General features: G+C 40.4%; 2 protein-coding genes across 3 annotated transcripts in view; both read left to right on the forward strand.

Annotated features, from left to right (window-relative positions):
• Window positions 1–25,766, forward strand: part of TEC (tec protein tyrosine kinase) — a 127,121-nt gene extending 101,355 nt beyond the window's left edge. For both annotated transcript variants that reach the window (XM_023253137.2, XM_045056405.1), the window contains exons 9-18: window positions 4,740–4,794; window positions 7,943–8,022; window positions 9,221–9,354; window positions 12,616–12,690; window positions 13,453–13,624; window positions 13,733–13,949; window positions 19,971–20,035; window positions 23,565–23,683; window positions 23,770–23,927; window positions 25,085–25,766. In XM_023253137.2, the coding sequence (XP_023108905.1) occupies window positions 4,740–4,794; window positions 7,943–8,022; window positions 9,221–9,354; window positions 12,616–12,690; window positions 13,453–13,624; window positions 13,733–13,949; window positions 19,971–20,035; window positions 23,565–23,683; window positions 23,770–23,927; window positions 25,085–25,168 (1,159 nt within the window). In that variant the 3' untranslated portion in view covers window positions 25,169–25,766. The remainder of the gene's footprint in view (window positions 1–4,739; window positions 4,795–7,942; window positions 8,023–9,220; window positions 9,355–12,615; window positions 12,691–13,452; window positions 13,625–13,732; window positions 13,950–19,970; window positions 20,036–23,564; window positions 23,684–23,769; window positions 23,928–25,084) is intronic.
• A 118-nt stretch (window positions 25,767–25,884) lies between these two features.
• TXK (TXK tyrosine kinase) overlaps window positions 25,885–27,993 on the forward strand; it is a 66,246-nt gene continuing 64,137 nt past the window's right edge. Inside the window, exon 1 of the mRNA XM_023253138.2 lies at window positions 25,885–27,980. Within this exon, the coding sequence (XP_023108906.1) occupies window positions 27,893–27,980 (88 nt within the window). The 5' untranslated portion in view covers window positions 25,885–27,892. The remainder of the gene's footprint in view (window positions 27,981–27,993) is intronic.

Genomic DNA, 27,993 nt, shown 5'->3' on the forward strand with positions numbered 1-27,993 from the left:
TAGCATGTATGAGGCACTGTGCTAGGCCTTAGCGCATACAGCGAGGTGCATGCCACATAGATGTGTGATATTTTATATAACCATTGCCTTATTTGTAAGACACTGTGCTGTGTAGCATCTTTGCTCCGTAACGTTAACTGGGATAACCTCTTTTTGCTTATTGTCTTCAACGAGGTCTCTAAAAATTTACGTACTGGTCTAAAGGGTAGTGATGAACTTGTTAGGACTCCTAATGCATGCTGTCAAATTGCTTTCCAGAGAAGGCAATGGGCATACTATTTATAAGCCCACTATAGCAGTGCGTGGCCAGGTTTTAATGAGAAGCTCATATATACCAGATACTCTTCTGTGGTCATTCTGAGGGGGTCATTCTGATGCTTCATTCACTTATTTAAAAACACCACCATCACCACCACCAACAAAAAGCTGTCTCCTCTGTCCGTATCACTGCCCATAAGGTGGATGTACCTTAAAATCTAGAAAAGGATTAATAGCCCTTGGTGGTGTGATCCCCCAAAGTTGTTTTAGAAGTAGATAAAGTATAAAAAATATGTAAAATAAATAGTGTTTCTGTTCTTAAATAAATTCTAGGAAAAAATACCAAAATCTTTAGAATTAGGGAAGGTACTAAACAGTGAAAACTTGGACATTATTTTCTTTTTCTTTTTTTTAAAATTTATTTATTTATTTTGATAGAGAGAGAGAGAGCATGCGCACAAGCGGGGGAGGGGCAGAGAGAGCGGGAGAACGAGAATCCCAAGCGGGCTCTGCGCTAACAGTGCAGAGCCCAATGCAGGACCTCATCCCACCATTCGTGAGATCATGACTTGAGCCAAAATCAATAGTTGGCTGCTTAACCGACTGAGCCACCCAGGCGCCCTTGGACCCTACTGTAAAGTGATCTGACTGACAGTCAGCGAAAGACAGATATCGTATGTTTTCCCTCATATGTGGAACTCGAGAAACTTAACAGAAGACCATGGGGGAAGGGAAAGGGAAAAAATAGTTACAAGCAGAGAGGGAGGGAGGCAAACCAAAAGAGACTCTTAAATACAGAGAACAAACTGAGGGTTGATGGAGGGTGGGGGAGAGGGAAAAGTGGGTGATGGGCATTGAGGAGGGCACTGGGTGTGATATGTAAGCGATGCACCACAGGAATCTACCCCCAAAACCAAGAGCACGCTGTATATAGTTGACAATAAATTATATTTAGAAAAATGAATAAATAAAGTGATCTGACTGAGACATAACTGATGATTTGAAGAGGGTTATGCTTGGAAGCCAGATAGTCCTTGTCTAATTGTGAGAACTCCCTTGATTCTTGGGATTACAAATAAGGATTTTATGAAGGTTGTGATTCATTGCCATGAATTTTTTGGATTTATCTCAGTTTGGAAATGCCCTCTCTTCTAAGGGACTCTCCTCCTACTCTGTGTGACTAAATGAATTTGCCATGTACGGTCTCTGGTATGGGAATCCCCTCAGCCCTCTGCCCAGGGTCAAGGATTCCACATGGCATGTGCCACGCCTCGCTCAACAAGAACAAAACCTGTTTCCAGTGTAGACAATCAGAGATCCCCCCTCTTCTCCCTCTGTTTTCCCACGCCAAGATTTGTGTTGTTCTCTGCTACAGCCCATGCTATGACACATCTCAAATGTTCCCAGGGTTTAAAAAAGCCTTTTGCCAGCTATTGAATCAAGAGTTCTTCTGCTGTTTTTTGGGGGCCCAGGAGTCGCAGGCAACAGACAGTCCATGGGGCTGGACTCAGGATTGCCAGGCCCGAGGCTCCCAGGGCCAGCAGAACCTAGTTCTGACCTCCACATCCAGGTAACAGTTTGAAGAGGAGAGAGTCAAAGGAGCTGCTGCAGAAAAGAAAGTGGGTTCATGGTGATGGTCATGACAAGTTCTTGGTGGAAGGATGTTAAAGGAAGAAGGTGATAGAAATGAAAGAGCCCTTAGAATAGGGCAAAGTCTAGGATAAAAGGCTTTGAGTGGGTGGCTCAGGGGAAAAGGGTCAAATTACAGAACCAGCAAAGAATCATAGCTGGTTGGTTTGTTTCTGGTTTTCCGTCATTTACACTGGTTGTCTTTTTTCTTTTTGTTAAGTTTGTTTATTTACTTTTTGAGAGAGAGAGGGAGAGAGAGAAACCACAAGTGGGAGAGCAGCAGAGAGAGACGGAGAGAGAGAAGCCCGAGCAGGCTCCATGCTGACACGGGGCTCCATCTCACAAACCGTGGGATCTTGACCTGAGCTGAAATCGAGAGCTGGATCCTTAACCAGCTGAGCCAACCAGGCGCCTCCCTTTCACAGAGACATTTGTGTGACCGGCTAGGACAGATGTACGTGGGCCAGCATCTGCCCCAGCACTTTTGCTCACCATGTGGGCTCCTTCACGTTTACCCGTGTGCAGAGTTCCTCTTGCCAGGATGAGTTCAGCAGAGCCATCAGTGGCCTTCCTGTCTCGCCTGGTGATAAGCATCGTAGAAGAGAGAGAGAAGCTACAATGGGCCATTGGGAAATACCACTAATTGATTCATCAGTTTGTTCATCACTCCTTCCTCCTTTCCTTCCTTCAACATATTCTTAAAGGTCTGAGTTTACATCCTAGGGAGGAGAAATGTCCTTTCTGGGGACTCCGCAAATGCCAGAAAAAGCACTGCTTAGGGCAGGATTCCAAAAAGCCTGCCTGCCCTTTGTACCATGGATTCCTTTTCTTTCTTATTTCCTTTTTCCCTTCCCAGGAGTTGAATGTACTAGGTGAAGAAAGGACTCTTTCTTTCTCTGTTTCCTCCTGAGAGCCACAAGTTAGCCTTAGCTGTTTTCTTGCATCTGAATGTGAGACTAACTCTCCGTTGCTTACTCTTGCTGTGAAGATGTGGGTTTGAATCTTTGTTATTTACAAAGAAATTTTTTTTCCCAATCTTTCAGGTTCTGCTCGTTTATAATATATGCCATGAGAACTCCAGTTGCCTTTCCTTAATTAACTTTTGACTTTATTGGCATTCTGATGAATGTTTCTTGTATCAGTGGGAAAGCTCAGGGACAGAATCCATTATGTTCTCCTCATTTATTGTATCTCTCTATTGCTTTACGGAAGTTGATTGATTACAACTGCAATTTCGTTAAACTTGGTCTCAGTTCGTAAAATGGGGTCCACGGCAATGAGATCTTAATGCCCATAATTCTGGTTAATCACCCCAGGCTCCGAATAAAATAAGGGCCATCAGCTTGTACTGAGATTGTAGTTAGGCTGCTACGAGTGCATAAAAGCATCCAGACCCAAAAAAAGGATCTTGGATTATATTTTGGTCTCTGTATTTTTCCCTTTATGTTCACTTGTCTCAGGGTACTTCCTGCGTCAAAAGCAGGTGCTGGTTCTTTTATAATCAAGCTGAACCAGTGGTAGAAAATCCAGATGTCCAGAGGGGCCTGTCTGGTTTCATAACATTAGAAGCCTCAGGAAATAAGACTGTGGTGGAGGGTTCTCTGCTCACTGAAGGGCATCTAAAACAAACAGATCAAAACAAACAACAGAAGTTTAAAAAAGAACGCCAAAGGAAATGGTCTGAGTTCATGTTCTTTGGCCTCTCTCATGGAGAGATTGGGCTGGGGGAAGCAGGGAGAGGAGAGAGTATCTCAGAGGATGAGATGGGAGATGGCAGTTTCCATCTTTCCTTGGGAAAGATTCCCCAGGGGTTAAGAAGGGGCACTGATCTGCAGGGGTTTGGGGTCATTGCACAGAGTGGTGACAGAACCTGGTGGGAGGGCTGGCGTCGCTGCTTGGCAATAGCAGTGTTCCTACGGCAGAGACTCAGGTGACCGCCAGGGTGTGGGGCTGTGCTACAACTAGTAAGTCTAGAAAACTCAGGAGGCCTATTCTTCTGTTTTGCTGTCTTTCTTTTGACACTTGCGGCCTTTGTGAAACTCAGTGGGAGAGCCTCCATTATGACTTGCAATGAAATCTACTGCCTATTGGTGGGATAGGGGCTTGGGGTAAGTTTTAATTTGAATTAAATACAGTAGTGAAAGTAGGATGATGTTTCCTGCGTGTTTGAATCTGTGGAGTAAAATTCATTCTTGTTATTATTACAGAAAAATTGGAAATGATTTTTATGTTAAGTAACGAAGAATAGTTTAAATAAATTACGGCATAGCCATACCACGGTGCCTAGAACTATATTGCTTTGCAAAGATGTCTGTCCATACACTATTATATAAAAAGTTCTGGTTATGATATAGCAAGTATAGCTTGATCCCACTTTAATAACAAAATATGAATGTTGGCATATGTACATATCGTATGCCATATATGGCATATACGTATGGCATATACATATACATATACATGGCATATGCATATGCCATGTATATATGGCATATACATATATATATGTATATATATGGCATATACATATATATGTGTATATATATATGGCATGTATATGTATATATATGGCATATACATATATATATGGCATATACATATACATATACATGGCATATATACATATCAATGCCATATATGGCATCGTACATATAATAACATGGGTAGGGAAAGTCTGAAAGTATATATACCCAAATGTTATTAGTGATTGTCTATATCATTATGAGTAATGTCTTGTTGTCACTTATTGTATTTATTATTGATGAGCAGTGTTACCTGGTTAAGCCTAGAGAGAATAATCCTAGAGAATTGTAAAAACCTGAGGCCTTAAATGTACTTTCTTTTCTGTTCAGATGGTATTGCAGAAATACGAATAGAAGCAAAGCAGAGCAACTCCTTAGAAGTGAAGTAAGTTTTTGTACTTGTTTTGTGAGTTCGGTTTCAGCACAAATTAATTGTAACAAATCTCTGAGAAGTGATTTCACGTATCTGTTTCTAAAGGCTAAAAAATACTGTGATGTAAGTGGTCCTTTTTAATCATTTAAAATTGAGTATTTGTGTACTGTTAGTTTCTTAGGGCCACCAAAACAAGGTACCACAGACTGAGCCGTTTAAACAACAGAAATGCATTGTTGCATGATTCTAGAGGTTAGATGGAAGTCTGGAATCCAGAGGCCAGCAGGGTTGGCTCCTTCTGAGGGCTGTGAGGGAGGGATCTGTTTCAGGCCTTCCACCTTTTTTTCCCTCTGTTCCATCCTTCATGCATATCCGTCTCTGTGTCCAAATTTCCCTTTCTTTTTTTTTTTTTTTTTAACATTTATTTATTTATTTATTTATTTATTTATTTAAAAAAATTTTTTTTCAACGTTTATTTATTTTTGGGACAGAGAGAGACAGAGCATGAACGGGGGAGGGGCAGAGAGAGAGGGAGACACGGATTCGGAAACAGGCTCCAGGCTCTGAGCCATCAGCCCAGAGCCCGATGCGGGGCTCGAACTCACGGACCGCGAGATCGTGACCTGGCTGAAGTTGGACGCTTAACCGACTGCGCCACCCAGGTGCCCCAACATTTATTTATTTTTGACAGAGAGAGAGATTGAGTGGGAGAGAGGCAGAGGGAGAGGGAGACACAGAATTCGAAGCAGGCTCCAGGCTCTGAGCTGTCAGCACAGAGCCTGATGTGGGGCTCGAACTCATAAGCCATGAGATCATGACCTGAGCCAAAGTCAGACACGTAACCAACTAAGCCACCCAGGTGCCCCCCAGATTTCCCTTTCATATAAGGACTCCATCATATTGTATTAGGGCCCAGTCTATTGATCTCATTTCAGTTCAGTTCCCTCTGTAAATCTCTAAATATGGTTAGGACTCCAACGTATCTTTTTTGAGTAGGAGACAATTAAATCCATACCAATAGGTAACAACTAGTACATGGGTAACATTTTCTTTACTTCCTTTCTCACTAATTTATTATTTGCTACCTTGATTTTAGTACTTAAATGTGTTTTTCCTTTTTGCTTGAAGTTATTTGTTTTAAAATAATTTATATCAGTATTACATGATGTCTATTATAAATGAAGTTTTTATTTATTTATTTTTATTTTTTTTAATGTTTATTTTTGAGAGAGAGCGAGGTGGGGGGAGGGCAGAGAGAGAGAGGGAGACACAGAATCTGAAGCAGCCTCCAGGCTCTGAGCTGTCAGCACAGAGCCCGATGCGGGGCTGGAACCCATGAACCACGAGATCATGACCTGAGCTGAAGTCGGATGCTTAACTGACTGAGCCACCCAGGCACCCCATAAATGAAGTTTGATTAAGTATTTAGTTGCCTTTAGAAATAAAGAAGCCAAATAATAGTAAGTGATAAGTGTGCTAAAATTTTTACACTTTAAAAAGCAATAAAACAAAAGGGTAAAATGTAGTATAGAGAGAGCTGCAGTAGACCAAGTAAGGAGACCTGAGTCTAGCTGTAACTTCTCTAGTCTGTTTTGCACATCTGTAAGATAAGAAGGTTGGATTAGAAGACGATCTGTACAACTCTCCACATTTATGATCTAGTTGTTCTATTTTGTAATGGTTCTCCATTTTTTTAAAGTTTTATATATTTTTGAAAGAAAGAGACAGCGTGTGTGCATGCGGGGGTAAGGGCAGAGAGAAAAGGAGAGAGAGAATCCCAAGCAGGCTCTGTGCTAATATCACAGAGCCTGCTGCGGGGTTCAGACTCACTAACTGTGAGATCATGACCTGAGTGGAGATGAAGAGTCAGAGACTTAACCAACTGAGCCACCCAGGAGCCGCAATAGTTCTCAATTCTTTTAAACCCATGCTTTCTCGCTTTATCTCCTGTTTATTCCCACCAGTAGGGCTTTTTTTTTGGACACTTGTTTCTGTAGTTTATATTAAAGAGCAATAGCCAGTGATTCTGCTTAATTCAAACGATATGTTACCGCACCTACCCCCCCAAGAGGATTCTTACACGCCTCCCTGGTGACCCCGCAATGAGAGGCAGCTGTAGGGGAGTGGGTAGCTAGAAAGCCTATGGCCCAAATTTTGGCTCTGCTACTCACGAGCTGCGTGATCTGGGGCAATTTATCCATCCTGTCTGTGCCCCATTTCTCCGCCTGTGAAGTAAAGCAGGGTTAACAGGAGTACCTACCTCAAAGGACTGTTTTGAGAATTAAGCACATCCACATATTAGAACATATTAAAACAGAGTACGTTTTCTCAATAACTATATGGTAGTTATTATACTTTCTACTGGTCAGTGAACTATTATGATCATTGAGTGTCTTTCTTATGAGTAAGAATAAAATGTATTTTGTTTTTTGACTATTAAACACACTCTCATCTTAAAGCTAGAGACTGGGGGGTTATCGGCGGAGAGGTATTTGACATTCCTAGCTTCTGTTTCTTGCTGTTCCGCTGAAAACTTGAGAACTTATTTTTTAGTCATTCTGTATTGTTTTGCTTTTTGGTTTTCTCTGCCTTATTTACTTGTGCTTGCAGCTCTCCTTTTGTGAACAGTGATATTTAACATCAATTTCCCGGGGAATTAGGGATCTTAAAGAATGTTCTTATAAAGAGCACTGAGATATTTACAGGAAAAATGCTGTGTGGATAGAAGATGATATTGAGTCAGGATTCAGAGCTTCTAGCAAATATGAGAAGTGTATGCTATGAACCCAATTATTAAGAAACACGTTTTTCAGTAACTGTTTCCCCACATGTCTAGCACTTCTAGAAATTGCAAAACCTTGTGTATCGGTTCTGAAAGGACACTTCGAGATATCTTGTGGAAATATCTCATGCTGTTGTGTGTGGTGATTTGTGATTGGGGGAATTGTGAGTGTACTTTCTTCAACTAATCTCATAGCCCAGTAATGTGAAGGGGAAAGTCATGTAGTTACACCCTGTTTTTTTAAGTTGTGCTTCTCCAAAGCAGATTTTCTAAGCAAAGGATAATAAACGTGAAATTACAAGATGGGTTTCTTGAATCTTCTCTATGGCATTGATACTTGCTATTAGATTGGAAACATTTTCTTAACTTCGATTTTAGGATAAAGAAGGTGGTTTTATGGTAAGAGATTCCAGTCAGCCAGGCATGTACACGGTCTCCCTTTATACAAAGTTCGGAGGGTAAGTAATCAATCGATCAAGCTCTCTCTCTCTCTTTAAGAGTTTTTATATGAAGTTCCTGTGTAGTTTTTATGGATTCCTAATGTTCAAACATTAGGCTGCGTTTCAGCATGAAACAAGAAAATCTGCACTTGATTTCTAAAATCTACCCTATTTTTTGTGTTCATATTTCTTTATATCCATATTTCCTGTACTTGGTAATCTTCCTTATGGTTTTCCATATATATCCATTGAGAATGTCTATGGAAATGTTAGCAACGTTCAAGAAATGAGTACCGTGCACTGCACTAAGCACTAAGGTGGCACAGCGAACAAAGTAGACACAGACCCTGCCTTCCTATAGCTTAGTGGGGGATTCAGACAAGCAACCAGGCAGTTGTGGTAGCATGTGAGTAAGTATTATGCTCGGAGAGCAATGTGTGTATGTGGTGGTGGGGGGGGGGGGGCGGATAGTACATGGCCCAGACACATCCAAGTTAGTCACCAGTGTTTTCTAGGGACATCTAGACAGACCTGGTGGGTAATGCAGGCAGAAGGTGGGGGGAAGGGAAAGAGTGTTTCTGACTTAGGAAACTGGACCCAGAATTGAGGGAGGATATGATGAGTTCCAGGAACTGACAAAAGAGTATTTTAGCCAGAATGGAAGGGGGCGGTGAAGGGAGGAAAGAGAACCCTAAGAGATAAAAGTAGAGGTCAGGTCACGCCAGTGTCAAGGAGCTTTATTTTAAGAGCAGAGGGAATTCTCTTGAAAGAATTTTTAGCAAGACATGACTCGAGAAGATCTGTGTTCTAGAAAGATATCTAAAATAGAATTTATACATTTTTTAGAAGTGGGTTGGTTCACTTTTAGAAGTATAAGTCTTGTAGACATTTGCACATTTACATTAATAGCAGGGACAAAAAACAGTAGCCAGCTAAGAGATATTTTAAGACTTTTACGTGTTGGTAAATGGAGTTGGTAAATTTTCTCTTTCACAATCTCATGCAAGGGCCAAGGACATTACCAGTGACCACTTTAAAAACTTCCACCTGTTAATGTGACAGGTGAAGCTAAGAAGAACGTGGGGAAAAAATAAAAGTTGTGCAGAGACTAGAAGGGGCCATATGTAGGGACCTGTGGTTTCTTGGTGGCAAACATCTTAAGAGTGATGTTACGTTATTACAATTTGGTGCTAACACAATTTGATTTTTGTTTCAGAGAAGGCTCGTCGGGTTTCAGGCATTATCATATAAAGGAAACAACAACATCCCCAAAGAAGTATTATCTCGCAGAAAAACATGCATTTGGTTCAATTCCTGAGATTATTGAATATCATAAGCACAATGCAGCAGGTAAATGATTTGTTAAAACATTTTTCAAATATAGGGTAGGGATTACGGTGGTCAGACATTGTCAGGCGAACGTGATAACCACTCCACTACGGAGACCCCACGGCTACATGGTCAGACATTGTGATGAATTCTTCCTTGAACAGTTTCAGTTTGTAGTTAATTGTAGAGTGTGATTGATTTAAAATTATTGCAGGGGTGCCTGGGTGGCGCAGTCGGTTAAGCGTCCGACTTCAGCCAGGTCACGATCTCGCGGTCCGTGAGTTCGAGCCCCGCGTCAGGCTCTGGGCTGATGGGTCAGAGCCTGGAGCCTGTTTCCGATTCTGTGTCTCCCTCTCTCTCTGTCCCTCCCCCGTTCATGCTCTGTCTCTCTCTGTCCCAAAAATAAATAAACGTTGAAAAAAATAAAATAAAATTATTGCATATTAAGGATGTGATATATACAAAGAAAAATGGGAAATAATATTAAGTCTCGTAAAAGGCTGTCTTGGGGCGCCTGGGTGGCTCAGTCGGTTAAGTATCTGACTGTTGGTTCCGCTTAGGTCATGATCTCAGAGTTCATGGGATCGAGCCCCATGTTGGGCTCTGCACTGAAAGCCTGGAGCCTGCTTGGGATTCTCTCTCTCCTCTCTCTGCCCCTCCTCTGCTCTCCCACTCTCTCTCTCTTAGAATAAATAAACCTTAAGTTTTTTTAAAAAACTGATTTGACCTCAACTCATGAGTTACTCTTATTGTTTATGATGAATGTTCACATTTCTGTCGCTTATACCCTTGGTATTAACAAAGACTCCTTGCTTGACTAAGCATTAGTCAGGCTCCTAAACCATCTTTTAGACCCATTTATTTATGCACTTTCTGGTAAGATCCAGTTTTAGCAAGAACCCTGCTAAGTCAGTTTCACCGGAACTCCCACCCTTGATATCCACTCGCACTCAGTATCTGATCAGGTTCCTTATTTCCCACTGGGTGATGTTCGGTCACCCTGGCTTATATTCAGCAAGATCCTGTTGATTGGCGTATCCCAACCCCCTCCCTGCCTAGAGTTCCTCTTAGTAATTTTCCATCCACTGACTGCCCCCTGCTCCTTGGCTGTAAATTCCCGCTTGTCCATGCTATATTTGGAGTTGAACCCAGTCTCTGTCGAACTCTAAAATCATATTGCAGTGGTTCCTATACCAATCACAATGGTCCTGAATAAAGTCTACCTTACCACCTTTAGAAGTGTCATTGGATAGTTTCTTTTTTTAACAGTATTAAACTAAAACCTAAGATATGTGTATGTCAGGGCTGTCACAGAAGCCGTCAGACAAGCCCAGGGTTTAGGACTATGCTAGGGGCTTCTAAAGACTAGAGTAATTGTGTCCTGAATGAGTTTTCCATCTTGCTGAATCTCTGCTATACTTACCACCGGAGTGGGAACAAACCAAACACCAGAACCTGAAACTACATTGATGCCCGTTTTCTCAGATAATGATAGGAACAGTTATTGAGAGATAATTTAAATAGCATAAAATTCGCCCATTTAAGTATACAGGTGAGTGGTCATTAGTGTGTTTAGAGCGGTGCCAAGTATCACCGTAATCTAACAACATTTCATCATCCTCAGAAGAAATATTGTGCCCATCACCTGTCTCTCCCCCCAGTTCCCCTGCCCCCCTTTTACCAGTCCAGCCCTTGGCAACCACTAATCTACTTTCTGTCTCCACAGATTTGCCTGTTCTGGACATTTCATATAAATGGAATCATACAATAGGTGGTCTGTTATGACTGGCTTCTTTGACTTAGCATAATGTGTTTGACATGTGTCCATGTTGTAGCCTGTATAAGTGTCCTGTTCCTTTTTATTGACAAATCATAATCCACTGTGTTAATTTGGTTTATCCATTTTGTTGTCATTCATCAGGGGTGGACATCTGGCTTGTTTCCACATTTTGGCTTTTACGAATAATGCTGCTGTGAACATTTGTATACAAGTTTTCGCACGGAAATAGTTTTCATTTCTCTTGGTTACTTACCTAGGAGTGAATTTGCTGGGTTATATGTTAAGTCTGTGTCTAACACGTGAGGAGCTATTTTCATTATCGATTTATCCCCCAAGAACTTTTTCTTATCTCTTATTCTGTTACTTTCTTTTTCAGGGATCACATTCCCTATTTCTTTCATCTCCTTGTATAACAACCGTTATCTCAATTCAGTCATTTGGCAAACATGTATTAAGTGTCTGTTATGTGCCAGGCATTGTGCCTGGTTCTAGGGAGTCTGTGGTGGACTAGAGATAGTCATTGACCCTGTGTCTCTCCGAACTTACTGTCTGGTGAGGGAGACAGAGAAGTATGTAACACTTTAAAGTTACTATGAGATACGCTGTAACTGAAGAAATACAGAGGAAAATGGGTGCTTATAGGAGAGATACCTGTGCCATTTCTTCTCATTTAGTGCTGGAAGCAACTTACGTTAAAGGGTTTACCCCACCTCACTGACTTCCAGTAGTTTCTCTTCCAGTTGTTGATATTTTAGAGCCTCTATTTATGCTAAGGTTACTTGTATTGAGTTAGCAAGGTGAATCACTTTAATTTTTAATAGACTACCTTAAATCCCTTTCATAGTTCGGATCTCATTGGAAAACAACATGAAATAATAAGCGATAGTAACTGTTAGAAACCTTTTAACATTTTCAAAAATGTTTGAGAAGCAAATATGCTAGCAGAGAGCTTGATAAACCCTGTAATATTTATTTATTTATTTATTTATTTATTTATTTAAATTTATTTATTTATTTATGAGAGAAAGTAAGGCAGGGAGGGGCAGAGAGAGAGGAAGAGAGATAGAATCCCAAGCAGGCTCCATACTGTCAGCACAGAGCCCGACCCGGTACTCGAACTCATGAACCGCGAGATCATGACCTGAGCCAAAATCAAGAGCTGGACACTTAACCAACTGAGCCACCCAGGTGCCCCAGAACACGGTAATATTTAAAAGGCAGTGTTTGTTGAGTGAATAAAAGCATTTCTATCTTTAAAAGTTTTTTTTATGTTCTGTAAAAATATGAAATGGTCAACTCAAAGTATAGGATTATCTTCTTCCTGCCTGCCTTCCTCTGGTTTTATTTTTCGCTAGCATATAGCAGGGTACTGTATGTACCCACAGAGGATGAGCACTTAGTGGAAAATGAATGGACTTTGTACAGGAGTTTCTAAGGTTTGTGCTTTACCATGCGGAGTGATTAAGAATGAATTCAACTGCACTGCTCTCTCTGACCTCCAGGACTCGTCACAAGGCTGCGGTACCCAGTTAACGTGAGGGAGAAGAATGCACCGACCACTGCAGGATTCAGCTATGGTAACTCATTTCATAGTTGCACTGGCTAACTTTCCTTGAAAAAAATCCATCACCCCAAGACCAGTTTAGATGTTTAGGATTCCACATAGTAGAACTGTTTTCATAGTTTTATAGTATGGGTTTTTAGATGATTGTACTCATAGCTATGGTAACCCTCGATTTTCTGTTTTCATCATTATTCATAATTCAGAAAACTTCCTGTTGGTGAAAAATAAGCACTGCCATGTTATTTCTAAAATAAACCAAATCCTTTCCTGGTTCTCACTAGCCTTGTTGGTTACTCACAGGAAATTAAGGATGGGGGTAATAAAGAAGGCATCCACTTGAGGTCTTTGTTGCTTCCAGCAAAAGCCTTTTAAACAGAAGATTAAATTCTTTCCAACCTGATGTAATTGGGGGAAAAAAAACAAAAAACAAAACTGAGGGGGAAGAATGCTAAAGGAGGAAGCGTTTGATTTTGTTTTTTTTTCCTAAGCACTTTTAAGCTCTATTGTTATTAGCATATTGTTCATTATCTTCTTGCTTTCTGCAGTTCATGTTGCTTGTATTGTGACGGCTCGGAAGGCAGTCCATCATCCCCCAGAGGGGGGAAAGCCACCTTTTGTAGTTTAGATGCACGTTGCAAGTCTGCTGTATGTTTTACTGGCAGTTGTACGAGCCTGTAACTTTGACATTGACCTTGGTTGTAGTTTCTTTGTTTCCCGCGGATTCATGCTGTGTTCTCCTTATTAAATGTTATCACTTTCTCCCTCTGTCTCACAGAAAAATGGGAGATCAACCCTTCAGAGCTGACCTTTATGAGGGAACTGGGGAGCGGACTGTTTGGAGTCGTGAGGCTTGGCAAGTGGAGAGCTCAATACAAAGTTGCAATCAAAGCTATTAGGGAAGGTGCCATGTGTGAGGAAGACTTTATAGAAGAAGCTAAAGTGATGATGTAAGTTACTCTGTTCTTTCCCATTGCTCTTTTAGCCTGGCTCCAGCTAATAGCCCTGCTGGTTTCTTTTCCTATAGTAACCATATGTATGCATGACTTTCCTCCCAGGAAGCTCACACACCCGAAGCTGGTACAGCTTTATGGCGTATGCACCCAGCAGAAACCAATTTACATTGTTACGGAGTTCATGGAAAGGGGCTGTCTTCTGAATTTCCTCCGGCAGAGACAAGGTCATTTTAGTAGAGATATGCTGCTGAGCATGTGTCAAGATGTGTGTGAAGGGATGGAGTACCTGGAGAGAAACAGCTTCATCCACAGAGATCTGGTAATCAGAAACCACCTGTGTTCCCGTTCGGTGGCCCAGTTCCTTTGTGACACTGGGGCAGCACGTGAGCAATGATGTATTAATACCCACTTTCTGTTCTCAACAGTGTCCCATCATTATCTTTAAACTTGGTCAGTTTGACTTGCCTCATAATTTTAACAGAAAGATCTTTACTAAATCTAATACATCTAATACATAATTACGTAGACAACTGTATAAATAATATGTAATTACATAGGTAATTATTTCTAAGCAACTTACCATGTATTAAGTACTTGAGCCCCGTTAATCTCAGGTGACAGCTAGTCTTTCTGATCGTCATTGATATGTAAGAAAATTAGCTTGAGAGACAGGAAATGACTTGCATAAGGTGATAACGTGGGGAAGTTAAGGGCTGACTGTCACTAAATCCCCAGCTCTTTCCCACCACATACACTGTAAGCTAGAGCAGAAGCTACAACAGAAACCCTTGGCTTATTTTCCTTATTTCTCAAATCACTGGGAAAAGATGGAAGCCCATGTTAACTCCTCAAAATACTAGAAAAAGGAATCTATTACTGGTTCTAAATTATTGTGATGGAGATACTTCTTAATTTCTCCTCTCTCTCTCTCTCTCTCTCTCTCTCTCCCTACCTCCTCCATTTTTTCCTTCGTTTTTTCTTGTCTGCCTATTCTTCTGAAATGTATCTATTTTCAGCTTGTTGATGGGCCTATCAGTTCCTGTTAAACCTTAAAGGTGATTCTTTCATCAAAAAGAATGTGATTTTCCACCTGGGACTTTTTTCCATATTTTAGTTGTTGTTGTTGTTTTTAAGTAGTGCTGGCTTCATGCCCAGCACAGAGCCCAATGTGGGGTTTGAACTCAATACCCTGAGATCAGGACTTGAACTGAGATCAGGAGTTGGAAACTTAACCAACTGAGCCAGTCAAGGGCCCCTTCACATTTTAGTTTTAACTTTTTTGTCATAAAGCATGGATGCATTTCTTCCAGAGTAACAGTAAAGCGTTTACAAAAATTTAACAATCACCTTAAACAGGCATTGCTTTAATAGGTATTTAACACATGTTGAGTCATTTAATCATTATAACAACTCTAAGAAGTAGGTACTATTATTATTCTCACTTTACAGATGAGGAAACTGAGGCGCAAATAGGATAAAATAACTTACCAATGATCAAGGAAACTGTGGAGTTGGGATTTGAACCCGGGGAGTTTGGCTCTGGAGTCCATACTGTGGCCACTGTGCAATGCCATCTGTAGTCTTAGGTTATAATAAAGAGCTGAAGATTTGTATATGGAAGACTTAGATTCTGTTTCTACATCTGTAAATTGTGGGTGGGTTAGAATACTGGTTTGCTCACAAGACTGCTTCCACCCCCACCCCAGCTTTACTGAAGTATAATTGACAAAATTGTATAAATTTAAAGTATAGAGCATAATGACTTGATATGTGTACACATTGTGAAATGATTATCACAGTCAAGTTAATTATATCCATAGCTCACATGTGGTTAAGAATGCTTAATATTTATTCTTTTAGTAAATTGCGATTAAATAATACAGTGTTATTAATTATAGTTATCGTGCTATACATGTCCTCAGAACATAATGAGTTTCACATTTTTTCTTAAGATTCCTTATATAAATAATGTCATACAGTATTTGTCTTTCTGTCTGGCTCATTTCACTTCGGATAATGCCCTCTATGTTCATCTCTGTTGCCACAATAACAAGATCTTTTTTTATGGCATATTCCTCTGTGTGTGTGTGTGTATGTGTGTGCATACACCCCACATCAACTTTATTCACTCATCCATTGATGAACAGTTAGATTGTTTCATATCTTAGCTATTGTAATGCTCCTGTGCATATGGGGGTACAGACATCTCTTTGAAGTACTGATTTCATTTCCTTTTGTATATATTTAGAAATGGAATTCCTGGATCATATGGTAGTTCTACTTATAATTTTTTGAGTAGACTCCAATACTGTTTTCCATAATGGCCGTACCAATTTACATTCCCACGAATCATATACAGGGGTTCCACTTTCTCCTCTGTTTCCTCCTTGCCAACTTTTGTTATCTCTTGTGTTTTTGATACTAGCCATCCTGATAGATGTGGAATGATATCTTACTGTGCTTTTGATTTGCATTTCCCTGATGATTGATGATGTTGAGCCCCCTTTCATATACCTGTTGGCCATTTGTATGGGTTTTTTTTTTTTTTGAAAAAAATGTGTATTCAGGTTCTTTGCCCCTTTAAAAAATTGGATTATTTCCTTTTATTTGGTACTGAGTTGTATGATTTCTTTATATATTTTATATAAACCTCTATTGGTTATATGGTTTTGCAAATACTTTCTCCCAGTCTGTAGTTTTCCTTTCTATTTTGTTGACTATTTACCTTGCTATGCAAAGGTTTTTAGTTTGATGTAGCCTAGTTATTTATTTCTGCTTTTGTTGCTTGTGCTTTTGGTGCCATATCCAAAAATTCATTGCCAAGATCATGTCAAGGGGCTTTCCCCTGTTTTCTTCTAGACCTGGATTCAGGACTTACATTTAAGTCTTTAATCCATTTCAGGTCAGTTTTTGTGTATGGTGTAAAATAGAGGTCCAATTTCATTATTTTGCATATAGATACCCAATTTTGCCAGCACCATTTATTAAAGAGACTGTGTTTTCCCCACTGTGTGTTCTTGGCCCCTTTGCCAAAGATTAGTTGACCATATATGTACGGATTTATTTCTGGACTCTGTATCCTTTTCCGTTGGTCTATATATTTGTTTTTGTGCTAGTATCATACTGTTTTGATTACTATAGCTTTGTAATATAGCTTTAAATCAGAACATGTGGTGCCTCTAGTTTTGTTCTTCTTTCTCAAGGTTGTTTTGGCTACTTTATGTCTTTTGTAGTTACATATGAATTTTAGGATTGTTTTTCTATTTCTGTGAATTGTACCAACGGAATTTTGAAAGGGATTACATCAAATGTAGATTGCTTTGGGTGGTATGGACTTTTAAACAATATTAATTCTTGCAACCCATGGACAAGGGGTAGCATTCCATTTGTTTGTATTTTTTTTTTTCATCAAAAGTTTATGAGTTTTTGGATTTTTGCCTTTTTGGTTAAATTTATTTATTCCTAACTATGTTATTGTATTTGGTGTTATTATAAATGCATTTGTTTTCTTAATTTCTTTCAGATGTTTCATTGTTAGTGTATAGAAATGCAACTGATTTTTGTGTATTGATTTTGTATGATACAACTTTATTGAAATTATTTATTAGTGCTAATATGTTTTTGTTTTTTTTAGGATTTTCTACATATAAGATCATGTCAACTGCAAACAAAGACAATTTTAATTTTGCTTTCCAATTTGAATGCCTTTTCTTTTTCTTGCTTAATTACCCTGGCTAGGTCTTTTAGTACTATGTTGAATAGATGTGGTGAGTGGACACCATTGTCTGTTCCTGATCGTAGAGGAAAAGCTTTTAGCTTTTCATTGTTGAGTATGATATTAGCTGTGGGTTGGTCATATATGACCTTTATTATGTTGAGGTATATTCCTTTTATACTAACTTGTTGAGAGTTTTTATCATAAAACTCTTTATTATAAATGGGTATTAACTTTTGACAAATGCTTCTTCTGCATCTGTTGAGATAGTCATATGATTTTTATCCTTCATTCTGATAATGTGATATATACATATACATATACCACATTTATTGATTTGCATATGTTGAACCATCCCTGCATCCTGGTGATGAATCCCTTTTGATCATGGTGTATGATCCTTTTAATGTATTGTTGAGTTCTGTTTGCTAATATTTTGTTGATGATCTTTTAAATATCTGTGTTCATCAGGGATATTGACCTATAATTTTCTCTTCTTATAGTGTCCTTGTCTGGCTTTGGTGTCAGGGAAGTGCTTACCTCATAAAATGAGTTTGGAAGTATTCTCTCCTCTTCAATATTTTGGAAGAGTTTGAGAAGGATATGTGTTAGTTTTTCTTCACACGTTTTGTAAAATTCAGGGCGCCTGGGTGGCTCAGTCGGCTGAGCATCTGACTTCAGCTCAGGTCATGATCTCGTGGTCTGTGAGTTCGAGCCCTGCGTCGGGCTGTGTGCTGACAGCTCAGAGACTGGAGCCTGCTTTGGATTCTGTGTCTCCCTCTCTCTCTTTGCCCCTCTCCTGCTCATGCTCTGTCTCTCTCTGTCTCTCAAAAGGAAATAAACGTTAAAAAAAAATGTTTTGTAAAATTCACCAGTGAAGCCTTCTGGTCCTGGACTTTTCTTTTACAAGACTGTTTTCAAGATTATAACATATGATTGGGGCAAAGGACTCTGTAAAATAGAAGATGTGATATGTATATATAGATATAGATATAGATATTATATATATCTATATATGTAAAACATTCCTTGTTCTTATTATGCTTAGCAATGATAAAGAACTTCTCTTGTCATATTGAAAGTTGTGAATTAAGCACCTTCCTCTTTTTTTGTACTTTCAAAACTGATGAAAATTGGATGCCTACAGGAGTATGGCAGACTACATCTGTCCACACAGGCCATATCTTGGTGAAAGCAATTTTGATAATTTTGTGCTTATGATATTGACATCACTGTGGTAGTTTTGTGTCACCCCTGAAGGGAAGATTCTGATGCTCCTGTCTTTTGAGCAAAGAATGCTGTTGACCGTGAAGTGAAGGCATTAGAAGGCATCTCCGTAGGAAAGGGGGGAAATCTGGGGAACTTTAGAAGAGACTCTTAAAATGCATTCAGCAGGAATAATTTCATATAAGTGGCTGCCACATACAGAGAATAAAATGCTAGAAGTATCAGGAATAAAAATGCACCTGGGTGGCTCAATCAGTTAAGCATTGGACTTTGGCTCAGGTCATGATTTCATGGTTTGCTCACCATCAGGTGAGCTCAAGCCCCACATAGGTGAGCTTGAGCCCCGCGTCTCTCTCTCTCTCCCTCTCTCTGTCTCTGCTCTCATGGGATTCTGTCTCCCTCTCTCTCTGCCCCTCGCTCACTTGTCCCCTTTCTCTCAAAAAAGAAAATGCATCTTAGCCCACAGGTTATGGCATTAAAAATATTGTTACCATGTTTCCCTTCGGAGAAGTACTATCTTTTTACAAAACTGTTTTCTTGAAATTTAAAGAATGGGCAAGAGAATACAAATTAAATAATCCAGAATTGTTTTTGACCAATTTCATGTATCATACTACAATATGCTGGAAACATTATGAATGACAAGGCAAACTATTTTGCACATGGCTGGGTTTTTTGTTTTTTGTTTTTTTTTTTTTTTGACTGAGAACAGGACAACCAGTCATTGAGCAAAACTATTGGGTAAAAGATTAATTACCTATCAGTTACCTTTGTTGTTTGCCATTAAACTCACCTAGTGAGAACCTAGATTAAGGACTTCAAGAGATGTCATTATCAGGGCACCTGGGTGGCTCAGTCGGTTAGGTGTCTGACTCTTAGTTTCGGCTCAGGTCATGATCTCACAGTTCATGAGATGGAGCCCCACCTCGGGTGCTGACAGTGCAGAGCCTGCTTGGGTTTCTCGCTGTCCCTCGCCCATTCATGTGCATGTGCACGCTTGCGCTCTCTCAATGTCTCTCTCTCTCTCTCTCTCTCTCTCTCAAAATAAATAAAAAAAGAGAGATGTTATCAGTAAGAAAATCTCACAGTTTAATAAAAATAGGAATGGGAGGCGGGGGAAGTAGGTTGATCTGGTTAGTCCTCATTTGGGTCTGACAATTGGTGACGTCATGTAATAATGCCCTATTGCGCATACGACCTGCTGACCTGTCTTCCTACCCATTTTTTCAAATATATGTTGGAGACAATTCCATGGGGATAAAAACAATTTATGAAGAGACATTTCCACCTTCTGTAAATGTTGACTGGGCTATATTAAGTTTAATATAAACAGAATTTATATATTTTTTTCTTTATAGAACTTTGTAACTATTATACCGTTGAAATGTTATTTTCCAGGCTGCCAGAAATTGTCTAGTAAATGAGGCGGGAGTTGTGAAAGTATCTGATTTTGGAATGGCCAGGTAAGGCTGAGTCTATGTGAACGTTTTCTATCAGTTTTGGATTAAATTAATATGAGACGGTGACCTTTGAAGGTACAGAAAGCCTGGCTTTTTCTTTGCAGTTTGACTGTGTCAGCTTCTTTCTCTGAGGCCTATTTAAGAGCTGTTTTTAAACCACATCTTTTGTTCTATTAGCAAAATATCTGTAGTACTCATCATTTTCATAGGCAGACTAATTGTTGTTTCTGCTTTTTAGTGTGTTTTGATATAAGGAAATAAAATAAATTAGATTATCTGTATTTTGAAAAATTTCTTTGCTGAATGTATCCATTTTACTGCTACCTTGGGCTTTTTCTCAGGTCAACAAATTATTGAGAAATTATGACTTCTTCATGCTTTATTATGTGGCTTCAGGTGATAGTCACATTAGCTTGTAGAATTAATAAGCATGGGAATATTCTGCACTGACGAAGGAGAAAGGAAATCTTGTTCACGGTTCTGTGATACATGAATTCATTAAAAAAGTGTGCATTGCAATGTTAATAATTCTCTCCACTAGGTGGTAGTATAGCATGTTAAATATGTTACTTTCATTTTTTCCTTGGTTTGGGTTAGATTTCTAGAATCTTTTGTTTTCACAGAAAATGTATTTAGGGGTAAAGTTCTTAGAATACCTAAATCTGTTGTGTTTTTATTCTCATAATTTTTGTAATTTTAATGGTGTGTTAGAAAAGACCTTGAAAACATACTGTTTGTCCTTTTTCTCCTCTCTGTCCATTCACTCATCCGTACATCCATCCGTAAAGAAATTAGGTGCCTACTGTGTGCCAGGGTGTTAGGCTGAACCAGAGCAGAGAATAAGGCATATGGGTCCTTGCCCGCATGCGGCTTATATTCAGGAGGAGAGAGAGACATAGACCTGAGACAATCATGAAGAAGGGAAAACACAGTGGTGTGACAGAGCAGGGATCAGCACACCATGGCCTCTGGCCCAGATGTGACCCAACACCTCTTTATTCAGCCTGTGAGCCAACAGTGGTTTTCCAAATTTTAAATGATTGGCAAAACTTAAAAGAAGTTCGTGACATGTGAAAATTATCTGAAATTCAAATGTCAGTGTGCGTAAATACTTACGTGTTGTCTGTGGCTGCTTTCACACTACAAAGGCAGAGTTGGATAGTGGTGGCAGAGGCTGTATCACCTGAAAAATCTGAAATATTTATCACGTGACCCATTACAGAAGAAGTTTGCTCATCCCTAAGATAGAGGTCACTTGGGGCTAGTGGGGGGGAGTGATGGTGTGGGGTGGGGTCATAGTAGCTGTGGTGCTTTGGAAGACAGACCTCTTTGTGTTTTTTTCTTTTTGTTTTTTGTTTGTGTTCTCACATTTGTATTTCCATTCTGGTTAACATACAGCACAATATTGGTTTCAGGAACAGAATTCAGTGATTCATCATTTACATACAATACCCAGTGCTCATCACAAGTATCCTCCTTAATCCCCATCACCTATGTAGCCCATCTCCCACCCACCTCCCTCCATCAACCCTGTTTGTTCTCTGTCATTAAGAGTGTCTTATGGTTTGTTTCCCTGTCTCCACCTCCCCAATATGTTCATCCGTTTTGTTTCTTAAGCCGTATGAGTGAGATCATATGGTATTTGTCTTTTTCTGACCGACTTACTTTGCTTAGCATAATATACTCCAGCTCCATCCACATCATTGCAAATGGCAAGATTTCATTCTTTTTGATGCCCGAGTAATGTTCCATTGTATATATGTACCACGTCTTCTTTATCCATTTATCAGTCAATGGACGCTTGGGCTGTCTCCTTAGTTGGGCTATTGTTGATAGTTTTGCTATGCTGGGGTGCACGTGCCCCTTTGAATCTGTATTTTTGTATCCTTTAGGTAAATACCTAGTAGTGCGACTGCTGGATCATAGGGTAGTTCTGTTTTCAGTTTTTTGAGGAACCTCCACCCTGTTTCCCAGAGCAGCTACACCAGTTTGCATTCCCACCAACAGTGCAAGAGGGTTGCCCCTTCACTGCATCCTCGCCAACACCCGTTGTTTCTTGTGTTGTTGATTTCAGCCATTCTGATGTGAGGTGTGAGGTTGTATCTCAGTGTGGTTTTGATTTGCATTTCCCTGATGATGAGCGATGTTGAGCATCTTTTCATGTGTCTGTTAGCCATCTGAATGTCTTCTTTGGAAAATGCCTACTCATGTCGCAAGACCTCTTTGAGACCAGGATATTTGAACTGAGACCAAAAAGGCAGAAATAGCCAATTAGGTGGAAATCTGAGGCTAAAATATTCCAGGTGGAAGAAACAGCAAATATAAAAGCTTGAAATCTGGGACAAGCTTGGCCTGCTGAAGGAATCAAAAGAGGGCCAGGGTGGTTAGCCCAGGGCCAGCACAAGGAGCAGGTATGAAGCCACAGAAGGAACAGGTCATACAGGCCATGTTTAGTTCCTAATGAGAACAGGACTGCTGCCTGCCAGGGCAGTACTTACCCCTGCTCTTGATATGCTTTTTATGAAGATTTTCTCTGAGGGGCAGTCCTCCAGTTTCACATGTTTGATTTTCACAGGTTTGGCTTTCAGAAAATCTGTGCTTTCGCATCAGCCCCTCTAAAATCCTCATTAAACACTGAATTCCGACTCCCCTGATTGACAATTTGATCCAGCCCATGGTGGCATTGTTACCATCCTTGTCCACGCAGCAAAGGAATTTTGTGCAATTATGTGAATGTTTTCTCATGGAGCTTTTAGAAATTAACTTGATATGTTCATGTGATACATAAATGCATTCCTTTTGTAAATACACACAGAACACATAACGGAAAGGGCTGAAGTCCCCATATTCACCGCCCCGATCAAAGGTCCTCCCCCCAGGTAGCCAGAGTTACCAGTTTGTGTGTGTCTATCCAGAAGAACATAAGTAAGCTTGCATAGCAAAAATTACATAGTATTGTTTTGAGTGCGTAATTGTGTGTGTGTGTGGGACAGATGTCATGGCATATAAATATATACTCCACCATTTACATATGTCATTTTGCAATTTGCTGTTTTCATTTGCTGTAGGTTTAAATTGCACTCTGTGGAATTGTGGGGGCTAAAAGCACATGCGTCTCCAAATGCTCTGCACCACTTCCTTTAGAGCAGCTCTGCTTTAGATGTTTTACATGTGGGCCCTTCGGGTTAAATTTTGTTTAAAGAACAAAGTTGCTAACCCCCCCCCAAAAAGTTTGCTAACTCTTTTATTGTGTTCTGCCTCTATTATAAAAAACAAACACAACACAGAAACACAAAAGGGCAGGTACTAATGTTACAACGTGCCCATCTCAAGCACATAAATGAAGCTCAGAGGAAGATGGAAATCACCAGGCGTGGCCACTGAGGCAAACATTTAGCTTCAACCGGATGCTTGTTGGACTTCAGTCAACTGTGTTTTTGATTCTAAGAGGAAAGAAAAAAAAAATTGAAGAGCATGTACAAAATGTAGATCGTAGCTCAGAGGCGTAAACCTATGGCGTGTCTTACTTTAGGTATGTCTTGGATGATCAGTACACAAGTTCTTCTGGTGCAAAATTTCCAGTGAAGTGGTGTCCACCGGAGGTGTTTAATTACAGCCGCTTTAGCAGCAAATCAGACGTCTGGTCATTTGGTAAGAACATGGTCTCTTTTTCCTCGCCTCTGCTCTGAAGAGGAAGTGGGCACATCCGTGGGTGATCCTTCTCTTTCTTTTTCCAGGTGTTTTAATGTGGGAAATATTCACCGAAGGCAGAATGCCGTTTGAGAAAAACACCAACTATGAAGTGGTAACCATGGTTACCCGTGGCCACCGACTCTATAGGCCGAAGTTGGCATCCAAATACGTGTACGAGATGATGCTGAGGTGTTGGCAGGAGGTAACGATTTTTTGTGTGCTTTCTTCCTGAATCCTGAAAACATGTAGGGATCTGGGCTTGGTAGATTAGTAACGTATAGTCTTCACAGCCTAGTGAGTCAGTGCACGTTTTGTATGATTCCAAACTCTAGGTGGAAAGCCAGCCCTCTCAAATCAGGTCTGAGTAACGGGAAGAAGAATGTGAAGACATGGAAGATGAAAATAAGATAATAAATGCAGGCTGCCACCCCACTCCCAAGTAGAAATCCTGTCCCAGTTGCCTGAGTTAGGGACTCGGGGAATAATCCTGGAGAAGTAGCTCTTCTTTCCGCAGACTTCTTGTACTGTTGAACTATTACTCTTTCACGAGAGAGGGTTTCTTTCTCCAAACCTCGACTTCCCCAGATCTCTTTACTCATAGTCTTTGGAAGTGTTCCTTCCCCATGTATTAAAATGTCACCTCATAGAAGAGATTAGGCACTAAAATGACTTTTGAAAGATAGTATTAACTCACATATATTGTGTGCTAGGCACGGTACCAAGTGTTTTAGATTTAGTTCTCAAAATAACCTTTTGAGGTACAGAGACTTTTACTGTGACCACTTTGTGGATGAGAAGACCAGGGCCCACAAAGTTGACACTTGTCCAAGGCCACTTTGCTACAGAGAGGTGGAGCCTATGCTCGTGGCCACTTACTATGATGCCTCCAAAGAGCACTGATTGGCATGGGAGTGGCCTGGGCAGGAAGGGCTACTGGGGGTGGGAGAGGACATCATGAGCAAAGGTAAGGTGGTGGTAATGAGTGTGGTGTGTGTACCTGAGGATAGAGATTGGTCTGATAGAGTAGAAAGCCCATGTGAGAGTTTTTGTGGGAAATGAAACTGGGTAGCAAGAGGGTGGGGGAGGGGAAAGGTATAGAGGGCACTGCGAATTAGCAGGACTTGATTCTGCAGGCAATAAAGAGCTCTCTTAGCTTCTTGAGTGGAAACACAAAAGCAGTGTAGGAGAAAGGTTTGTCTAGCAATAGTATGTGTAGAATAGAGAGGTCCCATTTGGAGATGCCTGCATGTTCTAGTACCAGACGATCAGTATCTTGCAGTTATGTGAGTTTGAGCAGTGAGAAATTAGTTTTGGAATGGATTCTGGAACCCACAGCTTCTCTTTGATTTTTCATTGTAGAAACCGGAGGGAAGGCCTTCCTTTGAAGATTTGCTGCGCACGATAGATGAACTAGTCGAATGTGAAGAAGCTTTTGGAAGATAAGTGATGGTGTGATCTGTGACTTCCAGATTCCAAAGCATGAGGAAGAAATGGCACTTTGTGGCTAACTTTTAATTTATTTAGCACTCGGATGTGTAGATTGTTTTACTTATAAAGTGGAAACACCTAAAGCATTTGCTTCTAGACCAGCCTGAGCTCTGGCACTGAACCTTTCAGATTATGGAAATGCTGCCTTAGAGATGGCGATGGAAAGCACTCACTTTTATCCATTCCACAGGTATTTGAGTGCCTACCACGTACGAGGTACCATGCCCAGACCCCAAGGTTTGCCCTTTTTAGGGGTGTACATGGGGCCATGTTAGCTGGTGCCAGTGAAGGTCAGGATATCTGGGAAGAGATAGGGAAATAGAGCCTTGTTCCAGCAACCCTTCTCTTTCCTTTGACGTCTGTGGAAATCTGGGCCTGAGGCATTGTCTGGAATGTGGGTTCTGGAAGAATCAGGAACCCATCTTGGATAAGTACCCTTCTTTTGTTTTGAAAACCTCTGTTTTTAAGACTGCGATTAGTATTATATTAAAAATATTTGTATGCTGTATATATTGTAAATATATAATATATAAAGATATATATTTATAAGAAACATGAGTTGTCTTTTAATTAGCATGCTCAATTCTGTAACACATGAGCTTTCCTTTTTAGGACTAGGGACTGTGCCTTGCAGCTGTCAATTTCTTTCCCCCCAGGGATCAAATATTCCTTATCGAAGAGAAAAAAGTCTGGACCCTTCTGCCATTAATATTCCCTCTCCATTTAGGCAGACATGTTTGGGGGTACCTGTCTAATTTAAGCCCCTAACCAGGCCCATGTTTGGGCTGATTGACCCTGCCCATGATATCTATCACTAAAAGGGGTTAGGTAAAAGTTGAACTAGGGGTAATCAATCACTTTTTATGACTTAAGAATCTGCCCCAGGACATAGATGCTGTAAGTGGAGGTGCTGGGCTCTGGGGGAGAATGATGAGAATGTGATGTTCACAACAAAGCCTGCCCCCACTGCAAGCAAGACCCAGGAGCAAGTTCAGCTTCTGGCGGAGAAACCAGGAAAAATGGAGAGAATGGTGTATTGAGCCATCTCCCAGATGGTTTTCAGGAGACCTGGTTGGACTTGGATTCCTGGATCAGTGAGATTGTCCCAGTGAGACAGTTATCTCAGTGAGATAGCCTCATGGTAGACCCTGTGATCAAGTTTGTTTGAGTGGGTTTTTGACTGTTAACAATCTCTGACTAAGACACCAGCTGAGGTGGAAACTTCATTTTCGCTCATGAGCCCAGGGAAGAGAAACAGTTTCTTATCAGTAGCAGAGGCCATGTATTGCCCCATACATTTTTCTTGGTTTTACGGGGGTAGAAAGCTGAGAAACACCCAACACACAGGGCCTTTCTTTAAGGAGTTCTGATCACTCTGGGGACTGCCATGGCGTCCCCTGTGCCACAGGTGTTGTGTGAACACAGAACTGTTGCTGGCTGTCTTGAGTAGTGCCTCCCGAAGACCCTGGGGGGGCCATCTCTTTCCCTTTGGGTCTGTCCATCCACTGAGAGCTGTCCTTCCGTACCCTCCTTATAATGGAAAAAAAATGATCTTAAGTCTTGTCACTGTCTGTTTGCCACCTTCCTCCTCATCTTCCTGTTTACCTGTACCCCCATCACAAACACATACGTACCTTTTAACTGAATTGTAGCTCATTCAAGGAGTTGACCATATTCGTTATACTCGGGTTTGAGTATGGTTTTTCTGTCTTTCTCCTTCCTTTCTCCTTCACCTTGACCCCTCCCACCCCTCCCTGTCCCTTCCCACACTTCCCTGTTCACCTGGAGGAGCTATGTTCAAAGTGCTGGATGGTGTTGAAGAAAGTGAGGACAGAGTATAGTCCTTGTGCTAATCGTTACGTATACTGTTGATGTGGAAAACAAGTGGGGTAACACCTGACAACATTTGGGAACCTTTTCTTCAACAATCTTCAAAATTTTCACCGGAACTTAAAAGAAGTTTTTGTATAAAAGCATAAGTAAAGCAAAAAGTGAAGTAAAAATAGAAGAATCCACCCAGAATGCTTAACGAGATCTTAATCTATAAAGCAGGAAATAGGAAAGGCAATGTGAATATGCTGTGTCTTCATTAGAATCGTTCCTTTTAGTTTTAATTCTTGGTTATATTTTCCAAGAGGATGAAGTATAATTCCTAAGTGCATTTCTTATTGACATCATTTTTATATTTCTCAGCCATGGCTCGGTCACCTTTTAGGTACCTTATTGAATTGGCTTTCCATCCCCACAAAAAAATGAAGTTTTGTAATATGGTCCTTGAGGTGTCAGTACTGAGTGGGAGGACAGAACATTCTAGACTTTATACTTCGATACCTAGAATCTAATTCTCTTTCTACCACTGTGTCCCTTGTGCTATCTGTGCATCCATCTCCTTCTGTGTCCAGAGAAGGCAGCTTGATTTGATGCTTTTTAAGGTCTCTTTTACAAAAACGTTGTTGACTTCTTGAAAATGTTGTTTTCTGGAATCGCCCACACAGTTGGGAATGAGGTACCCATTGCAGCTACCCTCAGAGATCTGGATGTAGATTATTGAACTTTCGTATATAGGCCATTTGGTTGTCATTCACACACTTTTCTCTGAGGTTTTTAGAACAGGAAAATAGGTGGGGTTAACTTTGCTCGTGAGAAACATCTTGGGTGAGCTATGATTTCAGTTAAAAGATGTGTTTTTGTGACCGAACCACCGCTGAAGAACTGAATGCTGCTTTGTATACTCCCTGCAGAAGTACAACCATGATTCTTTCCACCTGTAAGTACGATGG

Source organism: Felis catus, chromosome B1 (assembly GCF_018350175.1).
Source record: "Felis catus isolate Fca126 chromosome B1, F.catus_Fca126_mat1.0, whole genome shotgun sequence".
In the NCBI taxonomy this organism is placed as follows: domain Eukaryota; kingdom Metazoa; phylum Chordata; class Mammalia; order Carnivora; family Felidae; genus Felis; species Felis catus.